The sequence below is a fragment of the Geospiza fortis genome, unplaced genomic scaffold (genome assembly GCF_000277835.1).
Source record: "Geospiza fortis unplaced genomic scaffold, GeoFor_1.0 scaffold112, whole genome shotgun sequence".
NCBI classification, from domain to species: Eukaryota; Metazoa; Chordata; class Aves; order Passeriformes; family Thraupidae; genus Geospiza; species Geospiza fortis.
This window is the reverse complement of record NW_005054298.1, coordinates 14,775,561-14,797,316: the sequence shown is the minus strand read 5'-3', so window position 1 is coordinate 14,797,316 and position 21,756 is coordinate 14,775,561. Positions and strand designations below refer to the sequence as shown.

The 21,756-nt window shown below is 37.8% G+C and overlaps 1 protein-coding gene across 3 annotated transcripts in view; it reads left to right on the top strand.

Annotated features, from left to right (window-relative positions):
- The window catches only part of RBMS1 (RNA binding motif single stranded interacting protein 1), a 139,925-nt gene that overhangs the window by 87,514 nt on the left and 30,655 nt on the right, over nt 1–21,756 (top strand). For all 3 annotated transcript variants that reach the window (XM_005415811.2, XM_031058172.1, XM_005415812.3), the window contains exons 3-4: nt 11,785–11,843; nt 14,684–14,775. In XM_005415811.2, the coding sequence (XP_005415868.2) occupies nt 11,785–11,843; nt 14,684–14,775 (151 nt within the window). The remainder of the gene's footprint in view (nt 1–11,784; nt 11,844–14,683; nt 14,776–21,756) is intronic.

Below are 21,756 nucleotides of genomic sequence, written 5' to 3'. Positions count from 1 at the left end.
AATATGTTCAAGAAAGGTGGTGATAATGGATTGACTTTACTGGCTTTGGGCTTGCCTGTAAACTTTGCAGTCATGCAGTGCTTGATTGATTTTTCTTGACTCTGTGTAAGAATGTGTTTTTTTGACTAATTCCTTCTGTGGCTGCTGATGTTCTGGGTTTGTGAAACTCCCACAGATGCTCCTTCTAAGAAACTTTTGACTGTATATCTTATTCTGCTTAATGTAGTTTCCATCCAGGTTTGCAGTTGACACAGCAAACTGGAGGATCTTAATTTTCTCTGAGCCCAGCTGACTCCCCCCTTTGCACAAATACTTTTGGGTTGGGTTTTTCCTGCTGGGCCAGAATTAACCTCTATCATCTGTGTTCTTCACTGTGAAGCCCAGTGATCCAACTGCTTCCTTGGGCACACTGCCAAAAGTGCAGTCTGGGACACTGGGCTTACCCTTCCATGATGGTATTTACATGGTCATTATGCAAAAGTCACTGGAGATGAGGGGCTGGGGATCACATGTGGTTCAGCTGGCTCTGTGTGCTCTGCAGGGCAGTCTGGTGGTGCCCAGGGCATGGGACTGCAGCCCTGGCTGCTTCTCATGGCTCAGTGGGCTGATGGTGCAGTGCTTCCAGAGGGCTTCCATTGTCCTGGGCTGCTGCAGTGATGGGATCTCAACAGATTAATGATGTTTTAAAGAAAAGGGTACATTTAAGCTACCAAAAGCAGATTTCTATGTAAGTATCTATTGTATACTTTTTGCAAAACTGCAGAAATCAAACTCTGCCTCCTGCTTTCCTCAGTCAATATTCAAAAGATCATCTAAGCAGTGTGAAACTGAGGAAGTGTCACTGAATATGACCCTGACGCATCAGCTACAGAGGTTGCACTTTAGATTTTGTGTTACAGCTTGTGATTGCTCATCTATCTAAAATTTGGCAACAGATGGATAGTATTTTTTTAATGCATAACACTCCTCTATCCCTGTCTCAGCACTTAATACTACTGCAGGCATCTTTTCAACAGAGCTGTGCAGTTACAATCAATAATATGTGAGCTGATGTTTCTGCTCAATAGCATACAGCCACTTAAATGCCCTTCTGAAGTATATTGACCCCTGGAGAGAACTACTTTAGTACAACCATCTTCCCTATTGAAATGGAGTTATTTGCTATTCAGCACAGCTGGGACTTGAGACTGCAGAAGCAGATTCAAATAAAGTCCACATGCCATGCTGTTAAGGGGACAAAGCATCTGGAAGGCTTAGCAGTGATTTTGAGTAATTTGTCCATTTAGCTCTGTTCTAATAAGATTGACATTAAGTTACCAGAAACTAAAGGAGTTTGTACTTTATTTACTGTAGTGTCTTCATTACAAGGTGTTAATCCCAGTATAGAATAGCTATTGAAAGCAGGATGTTACTATGAGTATTTCATAGAAGAACCACTTTAAAATGCAGTTCAGAGAAACTGGAAGTTATTTGAACATATAGAGACTTTCCCTCTCCAGCCTTCCAGACAGAAGAGAGGCAGCCAACACTTTCTGAGAAGGGGTGTTAAATTAGTGCAAGCTAGAGGTAAGGACAAACAGTTATCTTTATGTACAGTGTACTTTAACCTAGCAGGCCAAGTCTTGGAAATTCCGTTGGCTTTTCAGTTGTCTTAATGTTACAAAACCAGAAGGAAAACATACAAAATATGTTGATGTAGTTAAAAAAAAGTTATCAATGCTAGGCATTATACTAGCAACAAAACATCTTCAGTGCAAGAAAAAACATTATGGATGAATGTACATATAGATGTATGTATTTTTAATATTTTTTATAATTTTCACAAAATGTGAAACAGTTTTTTGTAGTTCAGAGTTGGCAGATGGATCAGGGCTTGGGAAATGGGGTGTGGTTGAAAGTGCCCTTTTATGGCAGTCCTCAATCTCATGGTTTTCTAGACTGATGGCTTCCTTGAGGCATCATCTGTTTAAACTGAATGTATAAGACTTGGTTAGCAACCTTCACCAGAAGTGAAATTGATATGCAAGAATAAATTAAAGAGTAATCTTCTGCAAGTATGTAGGCTTGTGGTCTTATTAGGTGTCTGCCTATCTATCCAGAGAGGAGGTAATCTCGCACTAGCTAAGCTTGTAGCCAAATGATAAAATCATTTTGATTTATACTGTTCTGACTAAACAAGAGAAAAAAAGTATTGGGAGTGTAGATAGATGATTTTATTTTCCCTTTGCCTTTTCCTTAATTCCCTCCCGCAAGAAAAAGAAATATACTTAGGAATAGCCAAAATAATGGACAATGCATCATGTGCTGACAATGACTGAATTTGGCTTCCTTGGATGGAGGAGGAGGATTTGAAAAATAAAATGCTTCAGGTAGAGAGACTCATTTATACTCCCAAGCTGATCTCTACTGTTTAACAGAGGGAAGAGGAAAGAGTTATGAATAACAAGAACTGCTCTGTTATGTCTTCATACTTTTATTCTTTCAAGCTGTTAGTGTAGGCTCTGCAAAATCAGTGAGGCTGAAATTTGCCAAGATTTATGGTTGAGTGTGGAAGTACTGCTGTACTTTCAGATTAAAGCAGCGAGCAGTGGTAAATCAATACATGCACATCTGCAGACCTGCCATGAGCTTGGCTTATAAATACATATTAGCATTCATCTGGGTTAATTTCTCATCCTCCCAAATCATTGTCCTGAGTAGTGATCATTTCTCAGTATAAAGAAAAGGACAAAAAAATCACTAGACTGTAGAAACAACATTTCATCTTTGTAATTTGAACCCTTTTGTTTCTTGCTATGCTTGCAAATGAATTATTATTTTTAAAAAACTGTATCTTTTGTGCCCATATGGAACTATGCTCTCATGTCTTTTATCTTCTTTCTGGGAGCCACAGAAACTATGATAATTTATTTGCAAATAATAATATTGTTTCAAGCTTTCAGTTGGGTGAAAAATGCGGATTTTTTTTTCAGTACATAATTTGTATCCATCCTGTAGCACTAGGGTAAGAAAACAACAGGGTTGAGACCATTTGCTCTCTTAAAATAACATCTTGTAACAGCAGGAAACTGTAACCTCTTCCCATATTCTGGAATAGCCTTGTCAGTAGTTGCACATGCAAATTGCTGCAGAAAATGTAGATGATACTGTGTTTTCTCAAATAAGAGTGATGGTAGTACTAAAAAGTAAGTTAGCCAGGAATTCCAAGCATCTTTTAATTGAATAATTATTTTTTTTTATTTTTGTAAAGTTGGGGTTCTCCAGAACTGCTGAACTGAATGCTGGACAGTAGAGATTAGGAAGTGCAGCCTGCTTTGTGAGGCAGACACTGAGAAGCAGACTCCTTGATTTTTCTGATGTTGTAGCATTTACTGGCAACTTCTTGTTTGAATCATCTTAATGCATTTTAGTTGATTTATGATAATTTATGATAATTCTGAGATTTATTGTTTGACTATCTGAATAACTGCAAACTACTTTCATGCAAAGGATCCTCAGTTCCGTGTCTTATGGTGAAACTTTCTGTAATGCTTTCAGTGGAAGAGCACTTCACATAAATTACAATATTCTATATTAGAAGCAGAATTGTAGCAAATTAGTTTCTAAACCATTCTATCTGATTTGCACACATCACTGCATATTTAAAATTTTTTCTCAAAGGAACAATGCCGCATAATTTATAAGGAAAACCAGAGTGGTCTTTCACTCTCATTGGTTAATAAACTCAATAGATTTTTGGCAGGAAACAGCACTTTTAATGTCAACCAGCAATTGTGTCCCTGCAAACAGATGTTTGAAAACCATAACTCTACGTAGTTTACACATTTAAAAGTACTTCATATGTGTGTTTTTAAATGGGTAAAGAGGAAAATCTTCTAAAAGTGTAGGCAAAAATTAGTTAGAAAAATCACTTTAGTTTTGCTGTGCTATTGATTTCATAAACTGTGAAGATTATGATAAAAAATTCCTGAAAGAATAGACATTTTTTAAATGCATTACTTTGATTTTTATTTTCTTTTTCTTCCATTTAGGAGTAAGCAAGCTATGATTACTTAGACAATACTTGCACTTCAAAGTGTGTCAAAGAGGCAAATGTGTTTGTGTTTCTGATAGGTTATTTATCCTGCTTAACCTATAAACTGTAAAGTAACAAGGCTACTGAACTGACAGATAGCCTAGCAGATGGTTCAGAGATTATGCAAAATCACCTCAGCTTGTCAAAAGTCAGGTTAGGTTACTGCAGGGGCAGGGGCAGCAAGAAGCACAGAACAGGATCATTTTTTACAATTTGTTGCTTGAAATTCCATTTTTCTTCACAGCATGTGACATCCTGTGTCTACAGTTAAAATAGCTATGCAATCAACAAATTTAGGATCAGCATGTTTGTATTCTGGCTTTTATGAGAGTCATTAGGTTGATGAGAATCTTTATGAGTCTGTGAAATAGGAAAGCTGATCTCCAGTGCAGAGCAAGAGGTCAACTCTGCCACTTTAGCTGCTTTTGCCCTCTCCTTTTGCAGCGTCTGGAGCTGTTGTCTCTCCCTACCATAACATTGAGCAGCATTCTCTTGTTAGCCTATGGAAGATTAAATGGAAATTAGGTGCCATATGTTTAGTAGTAAAAATCATGTTGCAGCTGAGCAAGGATAGGCCAAAACTGAGGGCTTTGACAAAAATCTCTCCCTGAAGAGAGGGTGATTATTAATCATAGCTCTGCCAAGTATCTGAATTCACATCCTCAGTGGAGCAGCTGAGGCTGCAGATACTGATAAACTTGTCAGAGCCTAGAACAGAAGTTGCAGGTTCATCCTTCAGAATTTGCATTTTTCTTTCTTTTAAAGTAAAAAAAAAAGAGCCCCCAAAACCCTCATGTAAAGATTTTTATACTTGTATTTTTAAATCTGTTTTTTAATTGGTTATGTTTTTTCTCAGAATAGCATCAACAGAATTCTTCTTGATGCCTGACAGGGCATAATATGAGAGCCTTCCCCTCCAATTCCAAAAGCTTTTTGCTGGGAGTGGGTGTGCATGTGTGTGTGTGCATACTTAATGGATTATTTTTATTTTTTTTTCCCCCATGACTGTGTCATCATAGTACTGAAGTATAACTTTTTTAAAGAACTGCTTTTCCACATATTGCAACATTCTTAACCTTATAGAGTAAAATTAAATAAACATGCCCTTACATATTAGTTGATTTAAAATTGACAGAGAATACACCTCTGCAAGCAGCTGTTGAAAGTCTGTTCATTAAGACACTAAGAAGCCACATTGGGAAAGCTGCTTTAGTGTCAGCTGTAATATTTCTGACATGTTTAAAATGCCCAGAGACATGAAAATGCAAAGTCTTCCTCAATTGTGCAGGACGACGTGCAGGTCTTGCTTAAAGATATTGTGCAGTGGTTCTTGCTTTTAAAATAATCAATTTGTTGTGCAACAAGGATCATATTAATTGAAAAACCTTTGGAGGATGTAATAAAAATAGCTGGAGGATGCTAACGGGACTCTTTCCTGTTGAATTTCAGTCAGCTTCTAAGGAATGGATAGAGGTTATTCACATCTCTACAAAGCAAGAGCAGAAGGAAGCAAACGTTTCCTGATTCTAAAAGCATATCTTCCCTGTCCCCACAGCATATCTTTGTTTGAACCAGGAAATAACTACTCTTGGGAAAAACAAATTGGGTAGCTGAAAAATAATAATTTCCAAAATCTTTTTTTGTGTGTCACTGTCCATTAAGATTTTGAATTCCTGATTATTTTTAGTTCTAAGAAGCATTTACATTTGTGTAGAGCCTGTACACTACAAGCCAAATACCTATTCATAAAATACTGCTTTTTATCTGTTGAAATTAACATTGTCCAAGAAACTTACAAGGCATTTGTTCACACTTTACTAAATTGTGTATGTCCATTGTGCAAAGCATCTGGTCCTGTGAGGACAGACAACAGTAGAAGATGAGAAAATATCTTGGCTTACATCTGGTTTTACTGCTTTTGATTACTTCTCTGGAAATCTGGAATTGTAACCCAGTGAGACTGAAGAACAGATTATTTGTACCAAAATAAAAGTAGTTTGCACTGTGGAGGTGTTGGTAGTTGTATTGGTAATGATGATGACATACACTGATTCTTATTAAAACCAGAAATTAAATTAAAAAGAAGAGTTAAACATACACATCTTGTGAAGAAAGCTTTGCTGATCTTAAGGAAGAGTTTACAGCACTATATAAGAATATTGATTTGTCTGTAAAGGCAAGGTTCCTAGGAGCCTAGGGTGTTTTGGCTTTTTTTAGTTGGGAGATCTTTTTTCCAGTGTTGTTTTTTTTTTTTTAGTACCCAGATCTCAAAAGTAGTCTTTACATTAATAGACAAAATGTAATTTTTGTAATTTTGTAAAGACAAAACTGTAGTTGGCTTTTATAATAATAAATTCTAATTTATTTGGAGGTATTATTTATCTCCCAAATAAAATAATAATAAATGGGAATGAGAACTATTTGGATATTTGGGTATTTTGAAAATATCATGTTTCTTCTGAAGTACAGAGAGTCAAAGGGACAATTATTAAGAAAGGAAGGAACTAGCTTCATGTCAAAACCACATGATCATTTAACACCCTGTCATCAAAAGAACACTTTAATTTAGGCACTCAAGTTAGTTCTGTTTTGCATATAGTGAAAAATATGGTCTAATGTGGGAAACAGGACACATCTGGTGGCATTGGTTAACCCAGTGGTTGAATATCTGAAACTAGGAAAGGAGACTACTAAATCTAATAAATTAGCCAAATCTAACAATTTTGAGACAGAACTCATACTAGAATAAAGCCAGAATATCCATACACATTAACTTGGAAAGTGAAAATATGAAAGTATAACTGCAACTTTTCATGTAATGTTTTATTATGCATTTAAAATGATTGGTCCGACTTTTGGTAGTAGATGCTTATTATGTTCTGGTAGAAAACCTTTAGGTGCATGATGGCCTTGAAGCCACTGAGTATTCCAAAGAGTTTCTCAAAGAACAGTGTGTCTTCCAACAACAGAAAACAAAATATGGACAAAATGTTCTCAGCAATGTTTCCTTCTGAGCGACGGCATAGATGTGGTGAAGAAGAATTTAAAAATGGAAACCATATGGTTTGATTCTGTTCTTAAAATTCAGTCTTCTGCTGGATTGAATAAATTTCTTTATCAAGTTTTTGTAAGAAACATTTGCCCATAACTGAAGAGTGGGATCAGAGTTGTCTATCACAAAGACTAGCAGTGTTGTGTTGACAATTATTTTCCAAAATTCCCTGTACTGAAAAATTGAAAATTTGATACCTAGAGAAACAAAAACTCCCTTTGTTTGTCTAAGCTTAAAAGGGACCAAGAACTTAAGGTTCAGTACACCATTTTCCCAAAAGGCAGCAGAAAGGCTGAGGTATGGGAGCCAGATAAAACTTTTTATGCTTGAGTTTTGGATCCAGGAGAAAAGATTGATGGGGCTGATCATGTTCCATTGGCTGTGCTGTTGGCTTAGAAATGCCCTGAACATGGGAAGACCAGTGAGGAACAGGAGCGAGCTGTACCAAGTCAGCTCTTGCTGACAACTCCCTTGGCTCTTTTTCTCAGACCCAGGGAATTTTCTTTGCTCCTCCTGCACCAGGTGTTACAGAGGAGCTGGGAACTCCAGCAGAGATTAGGCCTTCCCATGGGCTGTTAGGGTTTTTCCACGTCTCATCTAGGATGAATGTAATGGCTTCCACCCACTCCACAAGCAGAATAGATGGTGGTGTGGGTCTGGCTAGTAAGACCATCAGTTGCATATAAATGTTTTGAGTCACAGTGTTCAAAACAGAATACTCTGTGTTTGGGGAGGTGAGGATCTTAAAATTTGCACATCAGTGATTTGCCGAAGTCCACATTTGTTGTGTGCATTGATTTCAGGTCATACTGAAAGACAACATGATTTCATTTCAAACAAGAATTTGCTGCATTTAGAGTACATACAAGGTACCCACTGACCATGCTGTGTTGTGAATCAGGCCATCTTGAATAAGAAATTGCCTGTTTGTTGTGCTGTCTCCAGTCTTTGTGTCACGTGGTGAGAATATTGGTCCCTGTCAGAATATTGTATCTTCAGCCAGGTTCTCTTTCCTTTCACAATTCTACCTTAAAGTTAATTCATGTACTTGGAGCCACTTACAAGTTATGAAATCTGTGTCTGGTTTTGCCACACAATTCTGGATCTTAACAATAAGAGCATTCCATGAAGGGCGGTGATAAGATTCTAAGATGTAAAAATTAATCTATAACAAACACAGAAAATATGCAGCGCTTCTGTATATTAGAGGAGTTTTGACAGCACTACAGTAATGCAAACTGTAACAGCAGGATCTCTAGGAATGTTCTTTTATAGCTGGACTGGACTTAGACAAAGGGAGATCACTGTTCATCTTCAACACAAAGTTCTGGACAGTTCAGGATGGAGGACCTAAGCAGCATTTAAAGGCAAGGGCTTCCCATGGTAGCAGAGATCCTTCTGGCATATTTTTGTCCAAGCCAACATCTTGTGGTAGAGAAATCCTTCTCAGCAAAAGCTGGAAGACAGGTTGAGAGTACTGCAAAGGGAAGCACTGTAAGCATGGTGGTGTGAGGTATATTACATTATGTTGTGGACACAGATTTGAACAATTCATTCCAGACAAACCTTATCAAGCCTCTCGCTGCCTGTTCTTACTGTACCTCCCCTAATGCACACACAGATAAGTTCTTTCAACACTCAAAACAGCACTTGGGGCAGAGACTTCAAACTACTTCGTTCCCCATTCTTTGTCATGCTCACGATGGCGTCTTTTCACGCTCACATTTCCACATATGTTCATCATACTGCCAGATGTACAAAGGGAGAAAATAAATAGTGGTTTAGGTTGATTCATGTACTTGATTTTCTAAAGACCCTTTTCTTTCAGCATTGTGGAGGTTGCCAGAATTAGGCTTCAGAGATGTTTTAAATGTTAAATGTATCCCTAGCTATTTGCAGTGAATGATGATTGTTTGCACTGGTTTTGACCATGTTGCTGAATAATATGATTTTAAAAAATTATGTAGTGGTGCTTCACTTCAAGTCTTCCACTTCAAAAGCATGTAAGACAAAGGTATAGTGCAGTGTTTGACATTCTTATCGCCTGGCAGTAGATTTTGGGGCAGCATGAGCCAGGTGAGGGTTATTTTTTCATTTCTGCACTGTGAGGATATAATGAGCAGTAGTAAACATTATCCTGTTAAGCAGCTGAACTGCATTTCTTCCTAGCTTGGCTTTGAACATGTTTCTTCTTTATCTTCTGTCCAGCCAGGCATTTGTATTGGTGTTCTGTACCACAGCTGTATCTCGTACACTGGGTCACAGGCAGTTACTGAGCACACCCCTGTTAGTCCCATACCCAGTGCACCCTGGCAATTATTTACCTGCCTCTTACCCAAGCCCTCTCTTTCTCAATGTGAGTTGATATTGGTACAAGTGCTGTATAGAAAAGAGACACAAAGCTGAAAACATCTTTCTATCTCCAAACATAATTCAGACTGAAGAATGTGTTAAAAGCACTCAAAAAAAAAAAAAAAGGAACTCTCTTTTGCTGTTGAACATGAGTTTGATGTTGTTTTGGGGAGGAAAATAACTCAATAAGAAATACCTAGTTGCTTGTCACCAGCCAGATTAGCAGTTATTTCTAAAGACTAGTAGTTAATTTACAAGAAAGTGTGTTTCAAAAAACTGTTTCGGCTGAGAGGGAATGAGCAAACATCAATTGCTGTAGAAGTGATTCTGCCAGCCATGGAACTGCTTTGCTGTAGGTACAAAATCTCACCAAGCATGCAGTAAGGCTGTGGAGCAGGAGAGAACCATGGGCAAGTGCCTTAGACAACTAGATGTATATAGGCTTTGAGAGGAGTTACGATCTTCAAGCAAGACCTAACATCATAGACATCTTTGGAATACAAATTTTCTCTTGCTTGCTATAATCCTCTCCGTAAGCAGGCAATACATACCAGTTGGTGTCATGACTGGTGTGTTTTATAGCTCATTGATTTCTGCAGGGTCTTGATTGCAGTTGCACCCAATAAATGAGCAGTTGAAGACAGGAGCTTGTGTTAAAAGCAGAGTATAATGACTGTAGAATTCAAGGGGAAGAAAAGTTTTCACCATGGTCATAATTTGAAGGAAGCACTTGGGAGAAACTGCAAGGAGTAATTCCCCTGGTATCAGATCACATGCTGGGAACAAGGAGGGGGTGCATCCTGCTGGCCAGGCTCAGGGTGGGTAGACTGATTTTCTGTGCCTCATGGCATGAGTGGAGAACAACTCATACATGGGAGGGAAAATCGTAGGAGAAATCCTGGTGATAGCTGCTATTGTTATACAGGTTCCCAGTTTGTTCCTAGACTTACTCTGCTGAAATTTCTTGGCAGCTTTCCATGGTGGCTGGTTCTTTGCAGGAGCCATGCTATCTAGGACAGTGCAATAAATCACTAAGCCCTCTTTGCACAGTGGAAGATAGTCCACAAAATTTCTGTAAAGAACAGCTGTGCAGAGACCTGCTCATGGGCTGCTGAGCATCAGCAGCGTGGGCTGGAGCAGTCCAAGGCAGCCCCCAGCCAGCTGGGCAGGTCTCTGTGCTCACAGAAATACCCAGGGCTGGGGTTCTTCACCACCACCACTTTCTGCACTTTCAAGAACTGACACAGTAGCAGAGACAAGATCATCCTTCAGGGATTTTTTTCCCACAAAAGGCAATGTAGCTGTTCACTTTAAGAAGCTTTAGGGAGCCTGATAGGATATGGAGAATGCTGGCTGTCTAATGTCATGCTGGGTACAAGCACCCTGAGCAGTTTGCCTCTCTCATTTATAGCATGTGCTTTTACTCTGCACTCAGAAAAATTCTGGAGAAAATGTGAGAAGTTTTGACTTAGGGACTATAAAGCTTTCTGAATGGAATGACATATTTGGAAACTAAGTAGTATGAATAAGGAAGTGCCTGCTCCAACTATTATGCACAATTTCTATTGCTTTATTGCAGCTTCTAAAATGGTAAATTCAGGTATGCACTGATTTTCATTGATGCTTGTATGTTTTTAGGCTACAGAGGGATAGTTCTGTTTTAGATCAGTGTGGATGCTCACAATTTCAGATAAAAGAAGGAATCACCCATCTCATGGCTTTTGTCCTGGATTTACTTTCTTGCAATTATTTGAAGTCATCCAATAACTCTTGCATAAACAGCAGGGTCTTGAAACTGGTTACAAAGAGTGGTAGCTATACTGAAAGGTGTATTTCAATTCTCTTTGTGGGGAAAGTACTTTATGTATAGGCTTTGCCTTTGAATAACTATGACTTTGCAAGTGAACAGTTAATTGAATACTCTTAATAAACAAAGCTCAATTTATTAGGCTTCTCATATACTTTGAAGAATTTTTAAGACTAATACAGTTACTGCAGAAATGGAGCTTAGTTGTCTTTTGACATAATATGTTTTGAAATTATACTCATTTTGTTGAAGTTATGTTTAGCAGGTAAGATGATGAAAGTTCATTTTTCCCCAAATTCCCCTTTCATATACCAATAACACTTCTCATAATTCTGGGTTCTTGGACAATCATAAAGAGTCTCTTAGCATACAGTGCATAGATATGTTTCATTTTGCATGGAGTAAAGGGTACTAGAATATAAAATGAAGTGATTTGTGTGTTTGTTATAATAGGATGTTCTTTTCTCATTTTCCTTACACATGTATAATACATTTTAGGTATGGGAAAATTGTATCCACAAAGGCTATTTTGGACAAGACTACAAACAAATGCAAAGGTATGTATATTTCCCTTTATACTGTGTTCCCCTGAAAGTTGTAACTGATTCTATAAAGTGCATTAATGTTGTATTTTAAGTTCATTTTACCTTTGTTGGTTTGGTTTGGGGTTTTTTTCCCATTCTTGCTCCTAAATGAGTTTTATTCTTGCTGGTGGTTGGTGTATTCAGTGCATTTGCCTCCAGTGGAGCTGGCAGACAGCCGGTGTCGGTGGCGCAGCCAAGCCGGAGTGAAGCTGACACGCACAGTGCTGGCTGGCAGCTCGCCTCTATTTTAAAAACAAAAATGGAGTTAAAAGCAGCTTTTCCCCTTTTGCCTGGAGAAACTAGGGAAGCTTGCAGATGACCATTCAACTATACTAAGCATCTTAAAAAATTATACATTGTGGAAATAAGCTCCATTGATTAGTGTAGCTTGAAGCAGCACTTAATTACATGTTCCAGTACTCTAATTGTGTTTTGGTATGTTCTATTGAATATATTGGGAGCAAAGAGAGGGTTCATTTTCAATGAAGTAATTGCAGCTGGAAAAAAAAAATTAGAACTCCTCTAGATAAGCTGAATATATCAGTTCATGGGTTTTCATCACTCGCTGCAATTGCAGTGATTGAGATCCCAGCATGTTTGTGGTGGGAGAAGGTGTGGTAGCAGACACTGAAATACCAGATTTCAGACTTTAATTTTTTACAATTAAGAGGATAATTTCTGAGCAAAATGAAATATTAAGTCAACTGACTGAGTAGTGTTAATATGCATAGTGCCCATGAATGAGCAGAAAGCTGATAGGCAGAGGGAGAAGGATTCATCATTAATTAAGACAAAGCTTTTGTGCAGAACTTGGAAGCAGTGCAGGGACATAGCTTCGCAACTCCCCATCTTAAGCAAATTGAAGGGGCACTGACCATTCAGAAACTGAAATTTCTAGAAATCTTTTTCTTAGCTTGTATGCAGATGTCATTGTGATTAGGAAAGAGGAGGTGCCCTTTGCAATTATTTTAATTAGTTAATGCATATAATTGCACTTAACGGATTTAGTCTGTCCATTCTGTCAGTTCCTGAAGTGTTCAGTAGTCCTTTCAGAGATACAGAAATGCTCACATTCATTCTTTAAGAGATTTAAGATGACTTTTTCAATAGAGAATTTAAATCTCACTGATGAAAAGCAGTAGCTAACAGCCTGTTGTGACAGTACGCTGCAAGGTAAGGCTCCAGGGAAGCTCACTGCATGTTGCTGAAATTGCAATGGGAACACAAGTAGGCAGAATGTAAATATCTAACTGGAATTTAACCAAAAGATTGACAGCATCTCTGGCTTTTGCCAAAAAATACACCATGGAGTTTAAACTAACTGGAACGATGAGCAATTGAGTTTCTCTATCATCTGGAAGGTGGCAAAGCCAGCTTTGATGGCATGCTTGGTGTCAGTATGTAACTTTATCTGTATTACACCCTGCAGTATGTTGGTGATAACCCAGACTGCCATGGATGTGGAGAGCCAGTTTGGGGTATGGGAAGTTAGTCTTGCCTTGGCAGCACAAAACTTGATATGAACTAATTCACTTTGTTTCATGTCAGGATTTAACAATCCACAGCAACACGTGTTACACAAAACAATATGCTGCTTTCTTCAGCTTCTTGGCAGCATAAATAAGCTTGCAGTGATGTACAAGGATGCTTGAGTTGTTTTTCCCAAGTTAAGAGCTTTAAAGCTTGTCCTGTTCTAACATTAGACAGTATAGATATATTGTAAGAGGATTGTAATATATTTTGAAGAAATATTTCCATTTTCTACTCCACCAGAGGTTACTTCCTTGTTGGTTTTTTTTGTTTGTTTTCTTTTACCCCAAATTTAACTCTGGAAAGGGATTTTATTAATACTTGGGCAGCTCACTGGTGGAAAAGAGGGGGATTGAAAAATGCATAATGAGGTTTGCAATAGCATCCAGTCGAAGTAGCTTCCAAACTCTGACTGCATCTTGGTGAGCCTTGAGCCTCCAATTCCCAGGCTGGATTAAAAATCCCAGCCTATAAGGTCAGTGTCTGTTAAGGCCAAGGTATATTGCAATTTGGGCATCCTGGAACCCCCTAGTTAGGTGTTCTTGTTCGGAATAAGAAAAGAGGTTATTGCAAATATATGGAATTTGTTTTGATTGATGCTGAGCTTATTTTAATATTTAAAGATTGCATTATATGGCATAGAAAATGCTTTCAGGACAGTTTTTCACATTCTTTCAATAATAGGAAAAATCATTTGGTTTCACTGAAGATGGGTTTTCACTCACTTTTAAATTTAACTGTCTTTTGTGTATATACAGTGAGATAAGTAATTTACCAAAAATTGGGTAGATGTGTGTCTTTTAAATTAAATTCCTCTCCTAAAAATTTTTGAATAAACAAAAAGGAACTTGCAGACTTACTTGTCATTTATTCAAACCGCAATAAGAATTTACTTCAGAAAAATTAATAGATGATGCTTTATTTGGTGATCTCTGAAATTATCTGGTGTTAGAAGTTACATACCAGATAATATAAAGCAAAACACAGTACTGCTTGTTAGCAGTGTCACCAAAATTCTCATAATGAGTGGGCATGGAAATGGATTTGTTCCACTAGGGCAGATCCCCACCAGTTCAAGATTCAAGAATTTTGCTAGGTTTTTTTTTTGGGGGGGGACAACGGGGGACGGGACACTGCATGAAGACCTGGAGTTCAAATTGTCCGTCTTCAACAACAAGAAAATTGTATTAAATAACTATGCCAGTAGCACGACTGTTGGCTGTGAAGTGTTTGTTTGTAAGCTGGTTGCTATCTTGCTAACAAAATGATGTTTTCTCTTTCAGGTTATGGTTTTGTTGACTTTGACAGCCCAGCAGCTGCTCAGAAGGCAGTTTCTGCTTTAAAGGCCAGTGGAGTCCAAGCACAGATGGCAAAGGTGAGTTAGAATAACCAGCTAATTTTTGCAATGGGTTGTGGAAGTGAACAAGCTTGTACAGTGGCACAACATGGGCAGTGTGGAGTTTCCAGCTGCAGAGCCCTTTATAGAGAGCACAATCCTCAAGCCATGTGATTATTAAGGTAATAAAATGGAGACTTTTGTTTGCTACATCCCAAATACCCAAATAATCTCAACTAATTGAATAAAGAAGCATGAAATGGTAAAGTCTCCAAACTGATCTCATTGCATTTATCAATTTATTCATAATAGTCTTTTCCATTGGATTCATCAAACAAAAGTTTAGCAATGGTTTGTAAAAACTGCAGCAGGCTTAATGAATTGGTTTACAGCACAAAGGTATGAAAGGTTTAATAGACTGTCTGTTACTGAGGTTAGAATTCTTAAGATTTAGGAATTAATTTTTAAGTATACGATGACAAAATTTAACCTTTCAACATTTTTTTCAGCCCTTCTGGTATATTATCTGCTAATATAAATAAAATTTGAATCTGAGCATTCATGATAGATACTTTGAAATTCTTAGCCAGCTCTTGGCTGACCTGTTTTTGCATCAAGGCAAACCCAGGAATTATTAAAAAAATACAGAATGAAAGCTATCTTATTTCTCTCTAATTTTTAATGAACCTTGCCTCTGAACCAGCTTATTAGCCAGATGTGATCTTCAGAGTATCTTCAGTGCTCTTTTATGAAGTTAGGGAGATGATACTTTAGTAATGATACTGTCATGCATTCTTGTTGGGTCAGATGGCCTGGTTCCAAAAGAGAGCCATAAACACCTCCACAAATTTGTTAACTAAAAAAAATATTACCAGTATAATCTGTTGATAGAATTCTGGTACCTCTTAAAGCAAATTTGTTTTCGGTTAGAAAATTATATACTAATTTAAGAAACTTAAAATCTAGTAATCTCAGAGGCTTTTTTATTAGAATAGTCTGCTAAAAATCTAGCAAATCTTTTATAGTTATCCACTAGGTACAGATTTTTTTCAGATGAGATATTTTCCACAGCTTCTCAGCTAAAGAGAACAGTTAAGCTAACAACATAAATGTCTTTGGATGGATTCCAGGGCAACAAAATGGAAACCATATGTTTCATACTTAATGCGTGTTTCATTACAGCCGTGACACAAACATACATGCTTACTGGAAAACACTTGGGTTTTTTTCCCTTTTACAAGGTTTTATGTATGCTTAATAAAGGCCACTTACTAAATCTTTAGGTTTTAGGTGATCACTTTAAAATATATCCCAGATTTTTCAAAGTTCTGTCTGCCATCTAATGAATATAATATCTAGGTAGGAGGAGCAAAAAGAGATTTTGAAGTAATGTAAATTCATTTTCTTAATGAACTTTGATGTCTGATTTAATTGTTTTCTTGAGTAGATGGAGAAGCTCTAATAATTAACTAGTAACCTAATGCATCATTTCTTAATCTCTTTTATAGTATATATTTCTGACTCGTTTCCTCTGACAGTTGCAAGATCAGTAATATTTCTTTTTGTTAGCATTAATGAAATAATGTGCATCAAAATATCCCAAAGGTTTGGGTATTTTTCTGACCCTGTGTCAAGCTTGATGACCTGTGGGAAACCTGTAACTATGAGGTCTGCATTCCAGTGAAACTTGTTCTGCTTCTGAACACTGAGAGAGTGTTTGAGTTATTAAAAAGACCAACCCCAAAACCAGCCCAGTGAACAGTACCACAACAAACAGTCACTAGTGACTATGAGTTTGAGTGTTTTGATTTTTGTCTGTTTTGAGCCATTGGATTTTTTTTTTCCCCTGGGCAATGCTACTCTCTTTTTGTCTGAAAAATCCTATCTCTACTTAGATTCTTCAGGCTGGGAATGACCAGTCACAGTTGCTTTGGCAAGATTAGCAAATCACACCCTTCACAGGCATGATGCTATAAAAATTTGTGTTTGTGTGTTTAGTATTTTATCCTTTTGCATGTGACCACCTGTGCCATGGGTGGTGGTCCTGCAGTGACACTGCTTCAGGCTTAAGCCTGAGTGTCACAGAGAAGGATTTGAGGAGTTTCCTGCCTGTCTGGGCAATCGATTTCCTTACTGACCGCCGCAGCTGCTGCAGTTTCCAAGAGGAAATCCATGCCTGTTGGGGTGATTTATCCATGGGAAGGTGTTGTAATTACTCTGTGCCCGGGGTGTGAGGAGCAGCACAGCTCCTCAGTGCTCTCACCCTCCCCCAAGATGTGGTTCCTGACCCACAGCAGCTGAACAGGGAGGAAAATGTTCTTGCTGGAGCCATGTTGTGACTCTGCCTGCCATAAAGTCCTTTTTGCAGTGTCCTGCTGTAGCTCTCTGTCAGTGAGATAAAAACTACTCACATCAGCAAGTTCATCTGCAAATCCTGCTTTAGCGGAAGTGATTTTTATATATTAAATTTTTTGCTGTTCTGTAGAGGTAACTTCAATATATTATTTTAAAAATATTAAGTAGTAAATTACATTATTATTATTAGTAGTAGTAGTATTAGTATCAGTATTTTCCTATCCATGGGGTAAAATCATGCTGTATTTGGCAGTCTGCTTCCTAGTTGATCTGAGTTGAAAAAAGTCCCACTTGCTATGTTTTGCTACTGCTGAGCAGAGTGGGAAGGCCCAGGGCCCAAGATACAGCTTCAGGCCAAATCCTGCCAAATCTGTTCTGGGGCGTCACTGTTGGTGGAGAAGTGGCCACCACTCAGGAGATGCCACAATAATGGAACCCTGTGTCAGTCCATTGAAATACCATGTCTTCAGCTATTCTGCTTTTTCTGAGATCTGAATTGGGAACCCTTGGCTAAGACAAAGCAGCCTGGGAAGAGTTTTGCTTTCTGCTGGTTACCAGTGTCTTCTGGTCACTTCTGAAGTTTCCGAGGTTTCCTTTTGGCCAGAAAATGGGGCCAAGACCTTGCATAAGATAATAATCGCATAGCCAGGGGATGGGAGTAGTTTTTGGATGGAAATTTAAAATGGATTTAACAAGCTCTTGCCCCTCTCCTCTCTTCCACTTGAGTATTGCTAGTGGTAAGTCCATCTTTTTCAGGGTATGTAAGTGGCTGTGGGGATCAGATGATGTGAGCTCTGCTGTAGCCAGTTTGTTTCAGGATCCACCAGTACAAACCGGTAGATTATCTCTTACTCAACAGATCAAATACATGTCTTGCAAGAGTAGTGTTATTTCTAAACTAGTTAGTAACTGCTGGGTGTCCAATTTTTATTCTGATTCCTTTTAATTTATCAAAATTTCTTTTCTTAGTTTATGTTCTTGCTCCTAGAGGAGTGATTATAAACCAAGAATTGTAAGTTCAAAAGCTGTGATTTTGTAGAGCTGTGCAGTCTTAGGTAAGATTACTAGTAGTATTTAAAAGCTCTGACAATTTTGTTTGTTAGAAAAGTTGTGGTTGCTGTCCGAGTGATTCTTCTGAGAACCCTCTTCTCTTCCCAGCACCCACAAGTAAAAGTGAGATAACTCTAGGTTTCTACATTATTCAGAGCAGGCAGAAAGGGACTTTGTGTATAGGAAGATAGATGCACACAAAATACCAATATGGTATTTTGAATGGCGATTTAACATACTGAGACTGTGTAAGGATGTTTTAGAAATGAGCTATAAATGCTATGGAGATATCAGACACCTAAATTCTCATAGGCTTTTGACTTTGAGGTTAACATAAAGTATCCAAGTCACTGCTCAGACCAAGTTTTAGCTCATCAAATGATGCAAACTGAATTCAACTGTAGCTACTGAAGCAACCGTTTCAAATAGAAAGTTGATTAATTCTTACTTCCTGCATGTAAACTAATGTATAAACAAAAAAGGTAAAAAAGAGCCGCTAAGTAAGAATGGTTAATAAAACCCACAGTTCTTCTCATCTTTCTGTCTAGCAAACTTAAGACAGGAAGAGAATCATTGTGTTTGCAGCCCAGATAAAGTCAGCAAGAGAATATCTAAATTATACTGACAGCAATGTAGAGCTGCACAAGCCAGCTAGAACAGCAGTGTGGCTCTGCCAGCTCAGACTTCACTGAATATTAACTCCTTCCTGGCCTGGCAGAGACATTTGTACAACCAGATTGTCCATCTCCTGGCAGGCTGACAGATTTCTGAGATATAGTGAAAGGCTTATATCTACATAAGGAATGACGACTTTTTGCAAAAAGCTTGCGATGTACTTTAGGCATCACAAGAAGTATTAATGGACATTCTCACGACAGAACTTCAACCATGTGTTTAAAATCAGTGTAGTCTTTAAAATTGTTTAGGCCATCCAAGTCCAACACAGCTGTGATGGACTCAAGACCCTGATTCCCTACATTTTGTTGTTGAAGATCTTGTATTCTCCTGTCTCTTCAATTCTCTCTCTCCTTGTGAGGTTTGTAGTTCTATATGTACACCTTCACTATAAGATAGTCAAGATAATTTATGACTTAAATGGTTGATATTCATTATTTTCCAGTTTGTGTTTTCCTGATTTTTTTCCTATGGAAGGATAAAGTTACCTTTAGAAAACATATACTACTTACAATAGAAGCCATGAAAGTAGTCCATGGACATGGAAGATTTCTGTGGTCAGTGAGCCTTGTTAATTTGAGCCAAGGAATGCTGTTCTATGTACTAATGTGCATTTTTGTGGGAAGACTCACTGTTTATCCATTCCAAGATTTCCCCAGAGTTGCACATTTTTAGGACTTAGGACTTCATATTCATAATGTTACAATTTCCTCCTCCTTAAAGTCTTCGCTTCTGCTGACACAATGAAGTGTGGTCCTGATTATTTGTATTAGCTCTCACATTAATTTATCACTAAGTACTTTAAAATATTTTAAGCTTGTGCAAAAAATTAGGACCATTTTAACAATTGTTTCTTATTTGAATTGTGTCAGAATAGCAATGTGCTGACAATGTAAAGGATGTTCTCCCATCACGTACTGACTTCCACCATTCTTAAGACACAATTTGTGTTTTCTGGAGTGGTCTACAGCCCTCAAGCATCAGATCAAATTCTGAAACTTGTTATGTGTGGGTGGGTTTTAGGTTATGATGAATATGAGCCCATTGTCTGAGTTCATGTTGATCCTGTGGAGTACAGAGATGACCTGAATTTGCAATCTTAATATTTTTCACTCAGTGGTTACTAAGGCAGAATTGTGATGTGCACTCCGTGTGCAGGTAGCTTTATCTTTCTTTCCTAAACTCTCATACCTTAAACTTACTCTAGATGACTTTTTTCCCAAGTATATTTGGAAAAGATGAATTGTCACATCATATAAAATGTGAACTTTGGGAGGGAAAAGCTGCTTAGCTGCTTGTCCTCATCTCTGTAGCAGAAATCAAGGCTTTTCCACAGCTAATAAGCAAAATGTATTAAAGGCAGCTCTTCCTTTATGTTGCTGATGAATAACATGGTTTTAAATGAGCAAAAATGAGAAACAGCTAACTTTTTTGAGGTTCAGTAATGTATTGCTTATAGTACTTGTCTTCACTGTGACAACCTTCTGGAGAATTAAATCAGTTTTCATTCCTACAGAACAAAGTAAGAAAAATAGTTTAGGTTACCATGGTAGCTAGTGCACTTAATCTAACTGGAGAAGGTAGGTATGTTGCAATTTTTTTATTCTGCATCTGGGCTTCTGAATGCCAAAGAACAGATGACAGGCAAACTGGAGCTAATTCAAGAAGATTTCTACAGCAGTTTTTAGCAACTGTCTTGAAAAGTTTTCTTTTTGCCTAGTTGTACTACTTTTTGTAGCCAATAGTATTAAATCTTACTGTAACAGATTTTAAATAAATATAATAAATTTTTCTCCTTATAATCATAAAAGTTCTTAAAAGTCATTATAAAATAAATTGAAGGTAAGCCAAATTTTGCTTACCTGGGAGCCACATAACTATTACTTCAGGAATTGCAAGTGCTCTAAATAGGCAGTTAACAAACACTTGCCTTGAGTAAAGAGCTTCAGCCCACAAAAATCTTATCTCTGTTGCTAAGTTGTGCTGTGTCTTGCTCTGACAAGGGTCTGGTGCCTTCTTTTGAGCTGTGGTGGGCTCATTCAGGGCTCCCAGGGAGCACCCTCATGCCCTTCTAGCAAAGGGAAAGCAAAATCACTGAGAAATAAAAAGAGAATGTATTCATGAAGTGATAGATTGATCACAAAGCTTATTGCAGTTAAATTCTTCTTAATACAGATGTGCCTGTAAAAATAAATTTGAATGTCTACTGTATTAATCATATGCAATTCTGGAGAACAAGTGAATATTATGGTAGTGATTTTTCCCTGAATTGTGTTGTTAACAGTCTGTGGTTAGACAGCATTGAAACTGTGGCTAAAACAGACATATTTCAGTGAGACACTGGCCAATTGTAAATTTTGAAGTAGTATCTATATGAAGGCAGACAAGCATTTAATGCCTTCCCTATCAGGCAGGGGATCTTCCTTGCTGTGAGCAGTGCCTAGTCACATGTTTCTGAATGGCTATCTGTTCACTCTGACCTTACACACAGCAACAGAAAACAGATGTCCTTGCCTTTTGCCAAGTTTCTTGCTTGCAATTTAGGAACAATTCCACACGCACAGGGAGGTTTTTGCTAATTTCTTTCAGATGATGTAGAGCACTTCACATTATGTAGGAATCCTGATCACCTCTTTCTGCAGAAATAAATATTAACAGTTGATCATTCCTGTCATTTTTTGTAAGAAATGCTGTATCTTATGATCTTTGGGAGCTCTTTGGGAAAAAGCAGCATGTTACTCTGCAAGAGCTCTGCTCTCCATCTTTATATTGTTACATTCTGGTAGAGAACTTCAGGAGATACAGCTGAAGGTGTTTGGAGAGAAAAGATTTATAGAAACTTAATGACTTGCATTGCTAAAAACAAGACTTGCTAGTTTCCTCAATAATATGGATACTTAGAGTAGCCCAGAAATTCCCTGATGTTGCCCATAATCTGAA